Genomic DNA, 19,387 nt, shown 5'->3' on the forward strand with positions numbered 1-19,387 from the left:
GCAACACAAATAGAATGGCTATTCTAACCCTGTGCCCAAGAAGGCCCTTTTCCACACACTGTATTAAAGGCAGGAAGGAAATAAAATTCAGAGTGGAAATTTTAATTAGAAAGAATTCTTGGCAAGGTAGAAAAATATATTGGAAAGCATATGGGATTTAGAATAAGTACTCAGGATTTATGATAACATGGGCAGGTTAATCCCTCTGAGATTCACATACCATGAAATGAGGTTAATTATATGCACCACATTACACTGTTAGGGATATTACTAAAAGTTCCTTCTCTTGCATCCAAAAGAAAAAGTAAAGCAGGCATAAATGCAGTGATACACGAAGAATCATTAAAAATGTGCCAAAAGTTGTCCACTAGCCTATATTTTCAATTTGTTCAATGGGAAGTCCTAACTCCCTTATGTAGTCATATATTTGACCATAGAGTGAGAATTGAATGGAAGATAGAATTCAGTTAAAGTCATCATTCTTAAAAGATTTTGTTCCATATAGCAAGAGCTAATGATGAGAAGGATGCTGAAAGGTTTCTAAGGTTTCAGTATTACAGATCCTCTTCAGCCAGTTTAGGAATCACTCTCTTTTTTAAGAGCACTGAAATAACAGCACCTCATATAAAACAGGGTTAATATAGAATGTTTGCTATTTTAAGACTTTGAGATTATCTACATAAGTAGTCCTGAATGTCTTGCAAAATAAATCAAAAGGTTAAATACCTTTAGTGCAAAAATTTAGGAAATAGGAAGAGAGCTTCAAACTTTAATATGAATGCATACTATAGAAAGCTATGCATGGATTTCCAAAAATTTCTGAACAAAATAGACTTGTCTTTTAATCCCATTCTGATAAACATTGTGAAGTACCTATGGTTATGTGATAATTTTCTTGAAAAATAATTCTGTAGTCCTGTTGCAAAATATAAGCATCAGTAGTAATATTTCTAAATATTTTACAATGAGTATTCTTAGATTGCAAATATTTAGTTAATGCTGTCTCCCAATTTAGAGGAAAAAAAAAACATGCTGTTTAGGGTGTCTTAAGTGCTACCAATCCAGTAATCATGGTTTTGGTAAAGCGCTGAAGTTTTTGGCTGTATCATACTGCCTTTATACAATTTTTTAGATTCAGTTGCTTTGATTTCTTGGTTCAAGTGTTTATTTAAGGGAGAGAGAGAGAAAAGGAGTAAGAGAGAGAGAGAGAGAGACAGGATTGGCCAACCCTCAAGCCTCAAATGCCTCTAGCAGCTAGGGTTGGACTGGGCTAAAGCAGGAGGTCAAAAACATAATCTAGGTCTCTCATGTGGATCAGAAGAAGAGCCATACTGCCTCTTCAAGGTCTGTACACAAGAGATATGGATTAACATTTAAGTTTATAAACATGTAAAATATCTTGGGATTGGGTTGGTGACAGAGTGGAAAAAAATGAAAATGCTACTTTAAAAATCGGTGACATATTTTCAGTTCTTTAGTGTGTATTCTCTGTATTACCAACAGCCATGGAGTGGCTTGCTATTTATATATAGTAGTGCCAGTTGCCTGACTGTGTCATTACTTAACATGAATGGGACATGATCAGAAACTTCTCATTATCCACACATTTCTGGTTTTTAAAACCTCTAGTGAGAAGTTACATGAATTAAAATAGCAAAGAAGTCAGGAATCTCCACTCAGTGAACTCAGACAACAATGAATACAACTGTTAACAATTTCTTGTTACATTTTCAATATTTGAAATAGATATAAATATGTAGCTCCCATTTATGAAATGGGTAAAGCCTATTAACAAATGTACTTGTAAATTTTTCTTTGAAACAAAGACATTTTTCTTATCTTCTCTCAAGGTGTTTAAAAACAACCAAATGCAAATAACTTTCTCCAAATATTGCTAACATTTTGCTGCTTTGCTATCTGTCTCACAAAAGCATCCTTAGAAATTCTCAAAAGGAAAGGTCTCATTAAAATTGCATTTGTCTGGACGATTGGCTGCAAGGGTTAAGAACATCAACTCACAGCTAAAACACTTTCTTACTTCAGAGAGCACAAGGAAGGAATGAACTAACTGGGATGCAAAGCAACAAGCAAATCTGAAATACTGCAAACATTCTTAATGAAAATCCTCTGGTGTTTTCTATGACAATTGTACTTTATCACTTTGATTACAGATAATACTATCAAAGTTAATACACTTTCAAAGAATAACAACTATTTAGATGAATGTTTAAGCCTAAAGGTGAAAGTTAAACTTAATTTAATGAGATTCCTTATAGAAAATACTTGAGGCTTTAAACAAAAGACATTATGAAGATATGTACTCAGCATTTATTTATGGGCCACTATATAAAAGCTTACGAAATTAGGAACTACCAACAACTTACCTACCTACCTACCTATCTACACACACACACACACACACACACACACACACACACACACACACACACACATCCACATACTTCTTTTTAAATGTAAGAACAAATGATATTTGCTGAGCATGTGATCATTGCAATAGAATAATTTAAAATCAAAATTGCCTCAAGAATTTAGCATGAACTTAATCATAATGTGGAGTGCCACAGTTGTTTCTCAGCTTTCAGATTATAGGGAAACATTATTTTCATTCTCGTAAGAACCAAACTTACCATGTAGTACATCAGAAATCCCAATAAAAATATCCTAGATATGAAGTCATTAAATTTGGTAATACCTTATGATGGTTATACAGGGAGATAGGATTTAGATCATCAGGAAACTTATACACCAGAATGAAAATTTTCTGAAATAAACATGTTTGGCTCTGGGAAATCTATTTCTTTTCTATACATGGTATAGGCAGGCTGTTAAATTTTCCATAATCCAACAGACACAAATTCATAGGATGTGTTTGTAGACAAAATGTGTACTAAACAAAACAATATGTTTGTTGCCAACTATGACAGTTAATTGCATATATCAACTTGACTAATTGTGTGAAATCCAGAGATCTGGTCAAGCATTGTTCTGGCTGCAGTTATAAGGGTGTTCCTGGATGCTACTGACATTAGAATAGGGAGAAGGAGTAAAGCAGAATGTTTTGCCTTATGTGAGTAGTCTTCTGATGCTCTGAAACTTCTGAAGCTCTACCTGGTGGCAGGGAAAGGCTTAGTGAAACGGAACTCCCATATGCTTACCTGAGCTGAGACATTGTTTATTCACTGCCTTAGCTCTTGGACTGAAATCCGGCTCCTCATGAGACTCGAACCTTCTGAGTTTCAGACTGGATTGAACATCATTAGATTTCTTGGGTCTCAAGGATTTGGACAGAAACTGGAGCTATATAACAGCTCTCCCTGTGTGTTTGGCTTTTTGAACATAGACATTGAGATTCTTACACTCTGTAATGATGTGATTCTATTACTTATTATAATTTTTTTTTCTTTACACATGTGTGCACTAGTCTGAATCTCTGTTGAACACTGATTAACACTCCAAGACTGGGGAGTGATGTGCAAGGCTAGGAGTGACTGTTCCCCACTGTGAGGAAGGAGCTCATGTATGCTGATCACATCAAGCAGTAAGAAACGTTTTACATATACATTAAAAGAACGTGCTGCTGATTAGGCATGAAGAGTCTAAAATATTATTAATTTCAATCAAATAGCAATTAGTGTGTTACAAGCTGTACAACCTTCAGAAAGTCATGGACACAGTCTGTCTCAGATTTTTTAGGTGTAAAACATAAAAAAGGTATCCGCTTCATAGATATGCTTTGAGAATAAATCTGTTTTATACACCCCTTTCTTGTTATGTGACTAAAATCTCTTGAGTTACTGCTTCATTAGAATCAGCGCCATTATGGGATGAGAACATAGCTCCTGTATTGAGTCTTCTTTTTCTTCTGATTTTACTTTTAATTTTCAGGGGAGGTTCACAAAAATGAATATATCAATGAAATAAAACATATAAGTCTGAAGTTGCTTCTAGTTACAGCTATCTCATTGCAAATATCAGTTCTCTCATGCATAAGAGAAGGGGAGTTTTTAAGCCCATGTTTGAGATCATAATGCTTTTAAAGAATTGCCAATAAAGCTTTTAAAGAATGGAAATCCTACAAACTCCACTTCTATCTAAAGCCATCCTAATCCAGGGTTGGAAGTGGGGTGATTTATAAGTATTTGGCATGTATGTATATTAAACCCCGTATTCATTCATCAAAACATTATAAAATATTCTTACATGATTTTTACAGTCAATATGGTCTACACTATTATATGACTAAAATTTTTAATAAGATCGTTAGTTCTTAAAATTTTGTTTAATAGAGAAAAAGAGAGCATGCAAGAAAATGCCCATCCCCTAGCTCACTACTCTAAATTTTTGCAAAGGCAGACGTTGAGTCAGAGAAGTTGGATGCTAGGAACTCAGTTCAGGTTTCCCCAGGGTGTGGCAGTGACAAATTACTGGAATCATCACTTAGTGCCTTCCATCGTGCCCAATAACAGAAAGCTGAAATCCAGAGCTGAACTGAGAGTTGAACCGCAGACTGCAATATAGAATAGGCATCCCAAGCAACAGATTAACTAATAAACCAAACACATACTCCAATCAATTTTTAATCTTACGTCATTAAAAGCATTTTAAAAGTAACCTTTGTACTTCATTTAATCTGTTTTTTTTTTCTAAAATTTTAAGCCAAAAATAATCACGCAGACCTCTCTGAAATACGTTTGTGTTTACAGTAAAATTGTGTAACTAGAATGGTAGGAATGACAAGATCCTCCTACTGTATGAACAGTTTTATTTCTGGCCTTGTTCATGCAAAGACACCTGGAAAATCTCACTAAGGGGTATTAGCAGCTTCCCATTACTATTCTCATCACAGAGTGGTTGATCTTTAGGCAGTATATGATCTTAAAAACATCAAATAGGTGCTTAAAAAATCAAGTAGTTGGACTTCAGACTATTGGTACAGAATCCAACACAGACACATGTGAAATCAAACCGTTGTCTACGTCCTGGATGTTGGCAGCTTGGCTTCTGTGAGCTGAAATAACATATAACTTCCCGACTTGGGTGTTACACCTTTCTTAACAAAGAAATCACAAGCACAAGAAGAGTGAGCATAATTAACACACAGTAATTTCAAGAGAGGTTCTTTCTCATGGCTTACTTTGATTTCTTCATGTAGAGCCAGTAGACAACACCAGCAACAAGGGCAGCCAGGAGGAGGCCAACGACAATTCCCACAATTAGTTTTGCCTGATCATTCACCTTTTCTCTGTTTTCATCTATAACAAAAAAGAAATTCCCATGCAACTATAGACAATGCCAAGAATTAAAGAAAGATAGAAATAAATCTAGTGATTATTTATTAGTAGTGACTAAAGCGCACTACTGTGATTGACATGCAAAGTGTGATTTTTAAAGAGCAAAAATTTTAGCATTCTTACTATCTTGTCTCATTTGACATTTTAATTCAAGTAGAAGTCGTGGACAGCTGAGAAAATTACTTGTCCCATGAGAGACACTGCATAAGTCTTGAGCTGTGATAGTCAAGGAAAAAGTCGGCAGCATGGTACCTACCACTTATCTCGTCTGCCTCATCGTGTTCTGGAATACTTACTGAAATGAAAAATGTTAATATGAAATTAAAAACAAAATTTGTTGATATATGAAAGTCACCTTTACCATTACAGTATGATGTTATTATACTCAAAGATAAAATAGCTATTCTACAGCTAAGGGTAAAAAAAAAAAAATCACAATTAACCGAGCACGAACTTCCCTATAAAGAAATGAAATATGCTTAAGACAAAAGAGTAGTTCGAATACAAAAGTATTAATCTACCCCAGAAAATTTTATAACTGACAAGCTATATTATTCATCTGAAATCCACAACAATCTATCTATCCACTATCTAGTACCTTTCAGCAATACTTCTTTAACAAGAAAAACAAGTTGGCACCGAAGAAGTGTATGATTTGGTGTTTCTCGCCTTTACTTGTCTCAAAATAGGACAATTCATTTTCATTTTTACTTTCAAGGACCTTTCATAGAGAGGATCACAAAGCAACTGCAGCTGGAGTTAAAATTAAGGGGGCCTTAGAGATTCAGAAGCAATATGCAATGCTCTCAAAAGCCCTCCAAATGACTGATGGTGCCATGCTTGTTGCTCTCTTTAAACTTCACTGCTATTGTGGATTCTATGTAACATTAACCTACATACTTGTTTTCAGAGCGAATGGTCTACATCAGATCTGCTGTGACGTACGACTGAATCTCTCCTGAAATACACTAAGTTGTAATCTCTGGAGGTGCTCACTGAATTTGAAAATGGCTCTATGTGTTCAAGCTTTGCACTACCTAGAAAACTGAAGTACCTCAATTGGTTAGAATAAAAATAGAGTTGTTTTCAGGAAAGAAAAGGATAGGTTCACTTGCCAGGCAGGGCAAATCAATACTAGTGGAATTGCATTGTGAGAAGTCACTGCTCCTATTTTAGAATTAAATTTGTTTGGCCCTTCTGTAAATCCATCAGGCCTTTCCAGTCCAGTCACGATCTATTCTGGACCATCATCTTTAGACAATTAACAGTGCTTGATGATGTGACATTCAGTATTCTGACGGAGCGAAGGATAAAAGTTGGGTAAGTCAGTTAACATCCTGTCCAGGAATGAACCTCACTCTAGGGCAGCCCTGATTTAACACAGATACAGCACTAGGAACAAAAAACGAACTGAAGATGAAAGATAATTTCACTTTAAATCACAACTGTTTTCATCAGAAGCTTCTATCAGAACATACGTGTAAAACTGATTTCAGTAATGGCAAGTTTTTTTTCACTTTCTCCCAGATAAGTTCATTTATCTATTTTTTTTTGGTCATGATTCAAATATTATATAAGAAAGAGCCAATTTTTAAAGTCAGATTTTATGAATTTTAGTATCAGTTCTAATAGTACTGTGTGAAATGACCTAGATTTCAATATTTCTTTTCAAAATAACACTAGCAAAATTACCACAAAAATGGAATGCAACATATGTAGCTTAAGGACCAACCGATCTTCATACTATTACAAAAATATTCTAAGACAGACTGACTCAGCTCTGCTCTGAACACAAAGCAAGGATTAGATGAGAGCAGCCTCTTTCCTGTTCTGTCGTTGGGAATCGCTCTTGGATTGGGTAAAGTGTCTCCGTTATAAACGTGAGATGATTTAACTGTCAAGACAAGGATAGTACAAGTATGGAAGCCAGGAAAAAAAGAAAAGAACCTCATGATGATGATACCAAATGTAAAACAAAGAAATAAAACTTACCATAATGCAGTACAGCAAGATGGAACTGAAGATTTTAAACTAATGAAGAAAAACTTCAACTTTTCTTACTTTTTTAATGCTAGAAATGAAATACTCACTAGCAGAGACATTCAAGGAGTTTACTGTTCTCTCCAGCTGGTTTTCTGCAGCACAAGTTAACGTAACATTCTCTTCAGGAGAAATGATAATTTTACTATAATACCTGCCATTGATGTAAGGAGATTCCTCTGTCTGGAAGAAGAAGGAAGATGAGTTTAGAAATAAACATAGGAAATAGTAATATGTAACAAAATATGTCATAATATAGGATAAACATAGCTCCCTGTAGCGCAGGTGGGGGTTTTTGTGTATGTGCACTGTCTGTATCTAGAGCAGGTAAGAAAAAAATTAATAAAATCCCAATGGAGATTACTTTTGCTTCAACGGTGACTTCTTTTTTTTTCTTTTTAAGATTTATTTATTATTTTTATTGGAAAGTCATATTTACGGAGAGAAGGAGAGACAGAAAGATCTTCCATCTGCTGGTTCACTCCCCAGGTAGCTGCCAACGGCCAGAACTGAGTCGATCCAAAGCAAGCAACAAGGAGTTTATTTTGGCTTCCTCACACAGGTGCAATGTTGTCCCAAGGCTTTGTGCCATTCTCCATTACTTTCCCAGACCACAAATAGGAAGCTGGAAGGCAAGTGGAGCACCTGGGACATGAACTGGCACTGATATTGGATCCCAGTGTATGCAAGGAGAGGAGTAGCCCCTAGGCTATCATGCCGGGCCCTCGGCTGGGACTTTTAACATTAAGTTAACTTTTAATAGATAAACAGGTTTTCTAAATATTTTGTTATGATGGTACCTGCCTCAAATTAATTAGGTAGTCATTATCTAATTATCTCTCTCCCTCAATTAACTTATGAATAATTATCTATGAGTTTACTGCTTCTGTCCATAGGAGTTAATTCCTTCACCTTGAATCATTACATGTAAGAGTATATATATTTTCCCCCACTGACAAATGAAGTTAACTTTTTTGTGTGCTAAATACAGAGGATGGAGTCTTCTTAGTTACTTGTAAATCTGATTTTCGCGACATGTTAAGAAGGACAATCACTGTAATCAATTTCTTAAAACACAAGACACCACAGAGTTTAATCTCATCACTCAGATTTTACAGGGCTGAAGCAAGTACCCATTTGTCCTATTTTGTCAGTCAATTTTACACAGCAAGTCCTATGCAGTTGTCTGCTTGGCTTGTGCTCAGCTACACTCAAAGCACCTTGAGGACAAAGATGAGATGCCTACTTGTTCCTGGGGAATGGAGGAAACATATAGATATCACATGGTTATAAAATGATAGATTCACCATGTGATTGAGGAAGAAACAAATAAAAGATTGTGGATAGATCAGTACAGATTTAGAACAAGAAAAACAACATATCGCCTAATTGGTCAGAATCAATCCTTCTCCTTTAGAAAGAAGAATGGAATTATCATTTCTGTGCTCATGGAAGTTCACCTGTCACTTCTTCCCCTGCTTCCTAGGGTTTTTCATGGAATTTCTAAGACTGTTTTTGTTACTTTGTTCTAATAAAGTACATTTACTTATTTCTGGGACAGTCTGTTAAATCTTTGTATCCTTCCACATTTCACACATTTGCTGTGTGCTTTTTTTTTTCTCTATTTCGTAAGCCTGTATTACCAGCCCTTGAAGGATCCTGTTCGCAGCACTTATCACTTAATTGAACCACAGAGCAAAAAGGATGGAGTAGAAAAGAAAGTTTTCTGCATTTTTAGCATTTGATGCTAAAAAATAAATCCTTACACTGTCGGCATTTCCAGTGGTTTAGTTATTTAAACCAAGAAACTTCATTTGCTTTAGCCTTGAAGCCACCCAGAGCCTCTGTGGGAGCCTCTGGCATGGTCTCCTCTTCACACGTCCATCATACCTGAACAAGTCAGGAGTCATTTGCTACCTGCGTGATGGCTCCTTTAAGGGGGTCCCGTACCCGAAATCATGAACATACGTAAGTATTAGCAATAGGGGGAGGAACCAGAATCCACTTTGCTGTATGCACCTATTTTACCTAAGCTGAACTGTGACCCAGTTTCCTGGACAGAGGATGTCTGGTGTTTGCTAGTGTTTGCTTTATACACATCTCGAATTTCAACTGGATCCAAAGTTAGAGGAAGGCAGACCAGAAATAATGAAATAGTCCAATTACACCTCTAGGTGCTGCTAAAATTTTTCATTATTTCTTCTAAGAAGAGGGGATGTGAAGAGCACAGCAGACAAAATGGAAATTAACAAGTAGATTAGCAATTCAAGCATATATTGATAATCTGGCAGAATCAACAGTTCTGAAATCATACTAACAAAGGCACATATCCTCAGCTTGTATTATTTCCTTTTTGTTTTAAAGACAATATTAGTAGAAAATTACTGATACTTTGTTAAGATCTTAGGCCTTTACGAGGACTAAAATGTCCTGAAGAGTTAAACATATTAAGGCCTGATCAAATCTTCCTTTGCTTAGAAAAGCATGGCCTAGATATACTTCTTATTCTGGTTAGACAGAGCTCTATCACAAGAAATTGAGACAAATGTGCCCCTGTGCCTGTGCTCCTCCCCACACTCCGAAGCCAGTTCAGGAAGAGATATCCCTCTCTGTGCATAGGTAGGCAAAGTAATGGTATCTGCTTACATCCCTGTGTGTCAGTTAATCACATAGATAAGTATTCACTTTAGTACCTGCAACATGCAAGTGTTAGAACACAACAATCATGGAAAAACACCACATTTACATTCCTTTAAAAACAGACAGGAGTTCCTTCACTCTGCATAGAATTTGCATTTAAAATTTCTTTTTGAGCCATATTCTTTCTTTGGGACAATTAAGAAGTTAGCAAGAGCTTCCTCAAAAGAATGTATTATAAATGTAAAGCAGTAACCAATCCTTCTGTAGTTTAGGCACCTAAATAAAACTCTCCATCGGACCAAGTGCAGCACACAACAAAAAGACAAATACTTGCTTGGTTTATGACGCTTCCACTGCCGGTAATGGTCCACTGTATGGCTGGCTTTGGAAAACCCTCCACATGGCAGATTATTGTTTTAGATAGTCCACTGGGATCAGTTTTCTTTGTCATTTTGATTTGAGGTTTTCCTATAATATCATTACAATTAAAATATAATGTTGAACCATGCTCATAAAACAGACTTTTTTTTTCTCAAAGAAAAATTTGTATTGGTGAGAAATATATTTACCTTCTACAATGAGAGTCAATGACTCTCTTTTCTTTAGTCCTTCAACTTCTTGCAGAGCAGTTTCACAGACATAATTTCCGGCATCCTGATATTGGAGACTGGAAAACGATGGACTAGATCGAAGTTTGATATTGTCCTGATTAAGTAAAAGTGAAAGTGAGTCAGATGGCATGATAACAAAAACTATTCCTTAAAGTAAGACTGAAATTATTCCGCTGGGTAAAAGAAAAAAAATTGTTTACGTTTAGAGGTTTCCCGAAGTAGATTGTCGTTTTCAGTTTTAGAACCAGACATAGCAGAATCTTAATTTCAAATTCTATTACTGAATTTATAAGTTGGAACAAGTACATAAACTTCTTTGACTTAATTTCCTTTGTGAAATGGGGAACCATTTTGCCACACTGAATTCTTAGTAAGATTTAATTGTATAAAGAATGTACCATAACTACATTAAAAAAGAGTTCTCAGTTGAGAGATCCTTCTAACTGCAGTTGATGGAGATGATCTGGATTCCACATATGGAGACTTACGTTTCTAAATCACTGATGGGTGTAACAGACTGCCAGGCTATTGCATAGATAATGCTACCAATACTGAAGATCCACTACAGAGCCATGGAAATCACGATAAGAATGAATTTTTAATTTGTTTTAAATATTTAAATATAGATTTGATTGAAAGGCAGAATGACAGAGAGGGCGAAGAGAAACAGTCACAGAGAAAGAGAGAGATTCCATTTGCTGGTTCAGTTTCCAAATCTCAGAAAGAGCCAGGGCTCTGTGAGGTAGGAGGCAGGATTCAGGAGCTCATCCTGTGTGCATAGCGGGAGTCCACAGACTGTGACCTGCCAGGTACATTTGCAGGGAGCAGAATGAGAAGATTAAAGGAGCTAGGATTCAAATTGACAAGGAGGAGAAAGGATCACTTTTGGCTGTCAAACTACATCATGAGTAATAAATGACCTAGGGTTTCACAGGGCTGAAATAAGAATCGTGTGAGCCTAATGTGATCTAAAAACACATTGTAAATTGATAAGCTCTAATGTGCATATCTGCATGTGTGTGTGTACACATGTATAAAATTACACAGTACACACGTACAATTAAAGTAGTAGCCCAAAAGAAAGCATCAGCCATGAATACCACACTAGTACTGAGTACCTCAAAAGTTTTCATGTAGTTTCTTTGGTATTACAATGAAAAAGAGAGACAGCCTAAGTCTGGGTGTATTGTTGGTGAACACATATATTTGAATACAACATACAATAAAAAGAAAATCTAAAAGGAAGTCAGCTCAAATATTAGCAGAGTACCAAAATCATTACTTACTTTCATCCACACCACAGTCGCATTTCTACTTGCGGATATTGTGCAGGACACAGGCAGGGCATCGCCAATCTGCTTGGTCACTTCCCCACTTGGGTTTAAGGACAAATCCAAATCTGTGAAGCAGAAAATCTACTTGAAATGCAAACTCGAAGAAAGTAAGACAGTCAAAATACACTGGCGATGAAAAGACGAAAGGGAAAATCCTTCTAACTGTACTTGAACATTTAGAACTGATTTTTGTGACGGAAATAAGTGAACTGGAGCATAATCAGCCTGGTGTTTCAAGCCAGCTTTGAACCAGTTGGGTAAATCAATGGACAATCTAATTGAGCATGCATTTATTTGCAGTTAACACCACTGATGTTTTGAGTGCAAATAAATAATTCCCTAGGGTCTATCACCTTAAGGAAAATATTCTTAAATCACTTCTGAAAGAAAATAAAAATGCTGACTACATGAATATTATAAAAAGAGTTGTTACAGCAGAAAGTCAGAAAATCCAGTATATTTAGACAGCAAGTGATAAACTGAAAAACCATAAGACAGTTTAGGTGTTTCTTCAAAAGAAAATTGGCTGTGGTATTATTTTTTAAAACTACTATTTCATTTCTCACATAGTTACAATTTTAGCTGATCTCTTGTTAAGTGTCCTATCAGCAGATACTATTTTTAAAAAGCAGCACAAACACATTTAAGATGTCTTTCATATAGCAAATAATTTTTCTAAAGATCTTATGGTTTAGTATGAGCCGTATGTGGAAAGTCCAATTCCATAAAACACATAATAACTGTATAGCTACTGCATCCCAAACACTGATGGGAGATATAGAAATGAATAATGAGGTTACAATTTAATGTTGTAGAGGTTATATACACTCAACTGACTATTATAAATATAAGCCCTATGAAATAGGAACCTAATTTTAAACCTAGTACAGCCTGCCAGCTCAGTAAATATTCGCTGAAATATGCAGGGTTACAAACACAGGTTCAAACAAACACTTACGGGAGTATAGAGAACAGAGGCAGACTGACTTTCAAAACAATCATAAATGCTCTGCATAGGAGGCTATCTATGTAGATGTGCCCGATGAGTGAAGGTCAAGGGCATACTTTTGCCACATAAGCAAAGGGAAGGAGTTGAAAAGCTTGGCAGATTTCACAATGATAAGGCATCTAGTATCAGTGATGACAACTTATAGAATATAAAAATCATTAAATTAATTGAGGCCATGTTAGAAGTTGGGATTTCATTCTATGGGATGGAATAAGTCATTAAACTCTATTTTCCCCTTTTTAAAAGATTGTTTTAAATTTTTTATTGGAAAATCAGATACACAGAGAAAGAGAAACAGAGAAGAAGATCTCCCATCCACTGGTTCAATATCTAAGTAGCTGTAATGGGCCAAAGTTGAGCCGATCCAGAGCCAGGAGCCAAGAGCCAGGAGTTTCTTTCGGGTCTCCCACACTAGTATAGGGTCCCAAGACTTTGGGCTGTCCTCTGCTGCTTTCTCAGGCCACAGGCAAGGAGCTGGATGGGAAGCAGGGCCATTGGGATATAAACCGACGGCCATACGGCATCCTGGGCATGGAAAGTGAGGACTTTAGCCACTATGCTACCATGCCAGGCTCTCTATTTTTCCTTTATGTTAATAATATAATTCTAGTTTGTGAATTGTTTGTAATATTTGTTCCTCTTAGACTGTTCTTATCACTTAGGTTTGTCACTTGGGTGTTCACATTATCTGGCACATGATAGGCTGAAGAAATAAATTAAAAATATATGCTTTCTCAGTTTTTCATTATTATTAAAATAATACACAGAAAAGGAGTTTCTTAAGAACATTGGAATAAACTAGATGAGGAATCCTCAGCAAGTTTGTAGAAAATGTTTCTTGCAAGAAAATTTTGGATGTGTTTTGGAAAATTTCTTCACAAAAATAAACTTAATGCTTGGTTTCATTTTCTGTGAAATTTTTGAAGTGCCCTTAGAAAAAAATTTATTCAGTACACATTGGAAGCTCTTGGTAGCTGGACAATTAGATCAAGAGTGAGAAGATCAAAGAGGGTGATAATGAACATGGAAAGTTCTAGTGAGAATCTACATGTGCATACTTTGACACAGGGCAGTGGCTGTTTCATTAGCCATGCTGTCTTCCGGCAAGATTTGATGAAATGGTTGCTCTACAATGTATGCAGATATGCGCTGGTGCTTCTCTACCCACACATGGAAAGAAAGCACATTCTGCTTTTGGAAAGCTGACATTTGAAGATAAAAAGGCAGATAAAGAATTTTCGTGTTTTCCTATAACTTAGGGCAAATGTTGATATACTTGCAGGCATTTTTCTGCTTTGCAAAACAATGTGGGTCCTAAAGACATGCTGTTACAGTCTACTTGTCAGGACCAAATTGGATTTCAATTTAATTAATTGCAATGAAATCAAAATAAATTGTTTAATGCTTTTGTTTGATTTCTTCAACTCACCCACCATCACAACAAATCATTAAGGCAAGGTTTGGCTGCAATCACATTTTTGTCTTGTCAATTCTCTCACTGTGCCTTACCTACAAGCAATACAAGTAAGAGGCATATGCTTTTAAGATCCTCTCTACCCAGCATCTCTTACACATATTTTCGTGTCTTTAAGGTACTAGATATCAGTCATTGGTCCAAAGACATCATGAACAGTGCCACCACAGACCTATCCCACTACTTTTACTTTTTCTCATGAAACAGGCTTGGATAAATGTGCCCATGAATAACTGCTCTTCAGAGAAAAATTACCACTCTTAATGTCATGAATAGTCACTACTTTTTCTGTGAGAAGCCTCTGATGATGAAATGTTCAGACCTAAACAACATGAATATGGAACACAGAAATGGCTGTAAACATGTATTAACAGTCCACTGTTTATCCAGGTTTCTCTAGGGCAAGCTCTCAACATCAGGACAGCATGATATAGTCATCTAGTTGCTTTATTTCTCAACACACTCTTATAGCTCAAACTTTTAGCTTCTATACTGTCTGTTTTCAAAAAAGTGTGGAAGAAAGGCTAAGAATCATGCACTCATGACAACATCTAAACTGTGTCTTAATTTTAAAACACCTCTTCCTTAATGAAATTTTAGAGGCTCATACCTAGGGAATGTTGATATTGTTGAGCACAATAACCATACTGGGATAGGGGCCTACAGTTCCTGGCAATACTGTCGCTTTTCTAAGGCACTTAGTAAATTCTAGTCTCATCAAGGAGTACTGTGAATGACATTTTGTTTCCATGAAGGAGTAAGAGATTGAGCATACAAACTATCATTAATTACATATTAAAATCATAAGTTGGGCACCTCTTTTCTATGTGATTCTTTTCCCATCACACAGCAGAAAATACTGCTTTTAGAGAGTCTAGATAGCAACAGAAATCTAAAAGGCAACAAAAAGTTATGCTTAAGTTAATTTCAAAGATGTTCTGTTCCTAGATATTTACTGCACTTCCATATAGAGTACATTTGGCTGGTTTCAAATCATTTATACATCCTCTTCCAAAATCCAAGTCTACACTGATTTTTGTGCTGCCTGAATTAGTATATACTGTACTAAAAGATATTTAATCTAAATTTCTCTGGCCAATAGCAAATGTTGTATACTTACATATTTCAAACATTCAGAAATCTATTTCTTTAAGATCTACATTAACATGGTTTATGAATACCATAATTTTAAGACATTTAAAGGTTTATCACCAGCAAAGGTTCATGTAAAGTGTCAATATTCCAGAGCAAACCTCAACTCCTTACTGAGACTACTGAAAACAAGTCATTTAACAAAGATATAGGTGCAATTTATTTGAAGAGATAGCTGCATGCAACGATTAAAGGACTTTGAAGTGAAGCTGGTAATGAAGAAGAAAGTGACTTACAGTGAACTGTAATGGCTGTTGAGGCAATCATGCTGTTTCTGTCGATCAGGGAGCATTTGTAGTCTCCTGTCGCATTGCGCCTCACATCTGTCAACGTGTAAGTATTTGAGCTTCGTATTCCTTCAGGCTGTCCCTTTTGATAGAGGCAAAATGTCAGGTGATTTAAACTTGGTAACTATAACAAGAGCAGTTGCATTTCTTGATAAAGGCGGCATTTTCTCAAAAAAAAAAAAAAGGGTGGGGGGAAGATATTCTTTCACATGAACAGAAGCAATTCAGTTTCTGGCGCCTGCATCTGATAATTGGGGAAATAATCAACATTCTGATTTCAAGGTATTCGAGAAACTTACTTCTGTAGCACTTACCATGCATCAAAAGGATAGGTTTGCATTTTAATTTTATGGCAAATTTTCATATTCGTGTTCTACTTAACTAGGTAAAAATATATGAGGTAATCTAAAATAAACATGCTACATATTCAAATTAGAAAGGAAAACAGAAGAAGAAAGAGGGAGGCAGGAAGGGAAGGTGTGAAAATGGATGGATGGAGAGAAAGAGAAAGAGAAATGGAAGAGTTAGGACAAAGCATGAACGAGAGTAGAGGGGAAGAAAGATAGAATGAAAAGCAAAATGAAACAATAACTTAAGCATAGAAAAAGTAGATGAAGTAGGTTTGTATGTGTAGATACGTATGCTAACAGAAGATAATCAGCAGATATTATTGCTAAAATTGAGGCATAAATATGGCTCTATCATCCCTGATAACCAAAGTGGAGACCCAATTAGTTTCACGATTTCCAAATGAGACAAAAACAGCACCTCCACTTATTAGGAGAAGCAACTTTCTGTTAGAATTTAAATGTATGAGAAATTACTTACTCTAGTGTTTTGAGTAACATAGTGAATGACATTTTTAATACTACTGAACAATGTAATGAATACATTTAGTAATTACATCATTGTAGTAAACATAATGAGTTATACTGGTCCAGTACATCTCTCCATGCAAAGCTGATGTCAGAAACATAACTGAGAGAGCAAATGAGTATCTCCAGACACAGCTCTTTCCTACTCTAGTCCCGTACCACTATGATATCCCAGGCACAAGCTACAGGGATTTTCCAAAGCATCCTCTATGCATCATTGAATTTAGCAATGACATGAATTAAGCTGAGAAGCTGTCACTTCAAGATAATATATGGTAAGAAGGAATAGCCCACAGTATTATTTCATCAAACCAAATATATTCATACTGAGAATCAGAACTATGCCTACTTCAGAAGATGAGACGTGGGCTTAGGGCATCCTTATGGATAGATTTAAAACTGATACCAGATCAGTTGCTGTTATTATTTCCCATTTCATAGTTATATGTTTCTACAGATTAAGACTCTCATTGCTTACTTGGATAATTAAATTTTCAATTTTTGCAATTATAGTTTCGTGCAACCAGTTTTTTTCCCTGTTTCTGAAATCTCTTAAGTTTGAGAAAACAAAAACATAACATTTTGAGGCGCTAAAACATATCAAAGGACATTCTACAGATAATGTCCTTGATCTGTAAGAACAACATTCCATCTCGACAATTCTGAATGCTAGCCAGATGTTAAGCAATAGGACAAAATGGTAGTGGTTCAGTTCAAGTAAAATATAACTACTTACTGGTAAGTAAAACAAAAACTCTTCAGGTGGAGGGTTGCCATTTCCCAAGCATGTAAGGGTGATGTTGTCTCCTTCTTTGATGGCATTTTTTGGTGGCAGCACTTGTATTGTCACCTGTTCTGTAGGATCTACAAGAGTCAGACACAGGTTAACCATTTTTGTAAAGTACCAAATTGCTCTGTGCGTACAACGTAAATGGCTAAATTACATACACTTTTTTCTCAAGAAGCTAGAGCTGGTAATTACTTAAATGCATCTTTTTATAGAAGGATTGAAGTTAATAGCCACTTACTATACTGAGGACTAATCTTAGTTACAGAAAACTACAGAGAGACCTTGTTATATAAAAACTCAATTTCTTCTTCGCAAAATGAGGTAAGAATAACTATAATTATTTTGTGTATAAAAGACTAGTAAGAACAATCTAACCATATGGTTTTATTATAAAGATGTTTAAATATGTTATGCGACTCTTAAGACTAAACCAGCTTGCAAAAATTGCTGAAGTTATTCAATACCACTGCACTCATATGATAATAAATATAATACCCTATATTAAATGAAATGAGAAACATGGGCTAAGCAATGCCAAAAAAAGGTTTAGCATGCAGGAGAGTAGATATGATTTTAAAAAATGAATTCTGTGAACTGAGGACACTCTTAGCACAATCAACCGTCTGTGAATGTAATATAATTCTGTCTCGTCCAATGAAGCCAAAATGCAACCTTCATTCCGTTTTGGTCATTTTTACAAAGAAAACAGCGCTGATGAGCATTTTTTGGTACAGGCTACTGCTCAACAGCAGAATGCTAGAAAAATTAAACCTGTATACAACGGACCATGTGTAGCAAAGGAAGTGCTAGCAGTTATAAATGACCCACTTTATCGTTGTATAGTTTGGTAACACAATAAACAATGACTTCTGAAATTATATAATATCTAGGGTTGGTTTACAGAAGCTTTTCCACAAGACTTAGCAACTGCTGAGGCAAGTTTCTGTATTTTCAAATTGGTAGCACTTGAATGATCTACGAAGACCTAACAAGTGAACCCAGCAATCAGTAGTTTTAGAATTTTTAAAGTAAAGCTTTTTTATAGTATTTGTTCATCTTTCTAGAATAAAAGTGCAGAAAACGTTTGTTTGAGTTTTCTTTATGCTAAGTTGGATATTCCTAAATATTTAACTGCCCAGAATATTATTTTGCTTTTTAACAAGATTTATTTCGAAGATAGATAAATAGGGAAGGGAAGAGACAAGAAATTTTCCAAATGTTGATTCACTCGCCAAATAGCTGTACCAGCCAAGCCTAGGCCAGGTTGAAGCCAGGAGCCAGGAGCCAGGAGCCAAGAATTCAATCTCACAAGAGTGGCATAAATCCTAGTACTGCCTTACTAGAAGCATTCACAGGCTGCAGGGTCACAGGTGGATTAGCTGGGACTTAAACCCAGACATGCGACGCTGGTGTTGCAAGTTGCACTCAAAATGTTCTTTTACCTTTATTTAAATATGCATCTTATGTATTTGAAAGTCAGAGTTACAGAGAGAGAGGGAGAACAAGAGAAGAGAGCCTCTTCTCTCTACTGGTTCACTTCCCCAGGAACTCCAATAACCAGGCCTTGGCAAGACTGAAGTTAGGAGCAGAACATTCCTTCAGGTCTCCACAAAGGTGCAAGGTTCAAAGGACTTGAATCATCCTCTGCTGGCTTTCTAGGCATATTAACAGAGAGCTGGATCAGAAGAACACCCAGGCCTAGAACTCATTTGGGATCCTGGAGTCACAAAGCAATGGCTTTACCAGTAACATCACAGTGCTTGCCTCCCCTCCAGAATAGATAAAGCCGAGGAGTAACTGTTTCTGTATACTTGTTTATTTTTTCTGGATTGGCCTAATTTATTGTTCTAAATATCCCTGGTT

The 19,387-nt window shown here is 36.0% G+C and overlaps 1 protein-coding gene across 2 annotated transcripts in view; it reads right to left on the reverse strand.

Moving 5' to 3' along the window:
* The window catches only part of ALCAM (activated leukocyte cell adhesion molecule), a 173,658-nt gene that overhangs the window by 6,764 nt on the left and 147,507 nt on the right, over positions 1–19,387 (reverse strand). The window contains exons 7-14 of one of the 2 annotated variants that reach the window (XM_040980536.1): positions 17,471–17,598; positions 15,809–15,941; positions 11,890–12,002; positions 10,562–10,697; positions 10,327–10,460; positions 7,403–7,535; positions 5,569–5,607; positions 5,156–5,273 (exon numbers count right to left, since the gene is read on the reverse strand). In XM_040980536.1, the coding sequence (XP_040836470.1) occupies positions 5,156–5,273; positions 5,569–5,607; positions 7,403–7,535; positions 10,327–10,460; positions 10,562–10,697; positions 11,890–12,002; positions 15,809–15,941; positions 17,471–17,598 (934 nt within the window). The remainder of the gene's footprint in view (positions 1–5,155; positions 5,274–5,568; positions 5,608–7,402; positions 7,536–10,326; positions 10,461–10,561; positions 10,698–11,889; positions 12,003–15,808; positions 15,942–17,470; positions 17,599–19,387) is intronic. The other variant, XM_040980537.1, reaches the window with a different exon arrangement.

This window comes from Ochotona curzoniae, unplaced genomic scaffold (assembly GCF_017591425.1).
Source record: "Ochotona curzoniae isolate NIBS_2020 unplaced genomic scaffold, NIBS_Ocur_1.0 contig_3498, whole genome shotgun sequence".
Classification (NCBI taxonomy): domain Eukaryota; kingdom Metazoa; phylum Chordata; class Mammalia; order Lagomorpha; family Ochotonidae; genus Ochotona; species Ochotona curzoniae.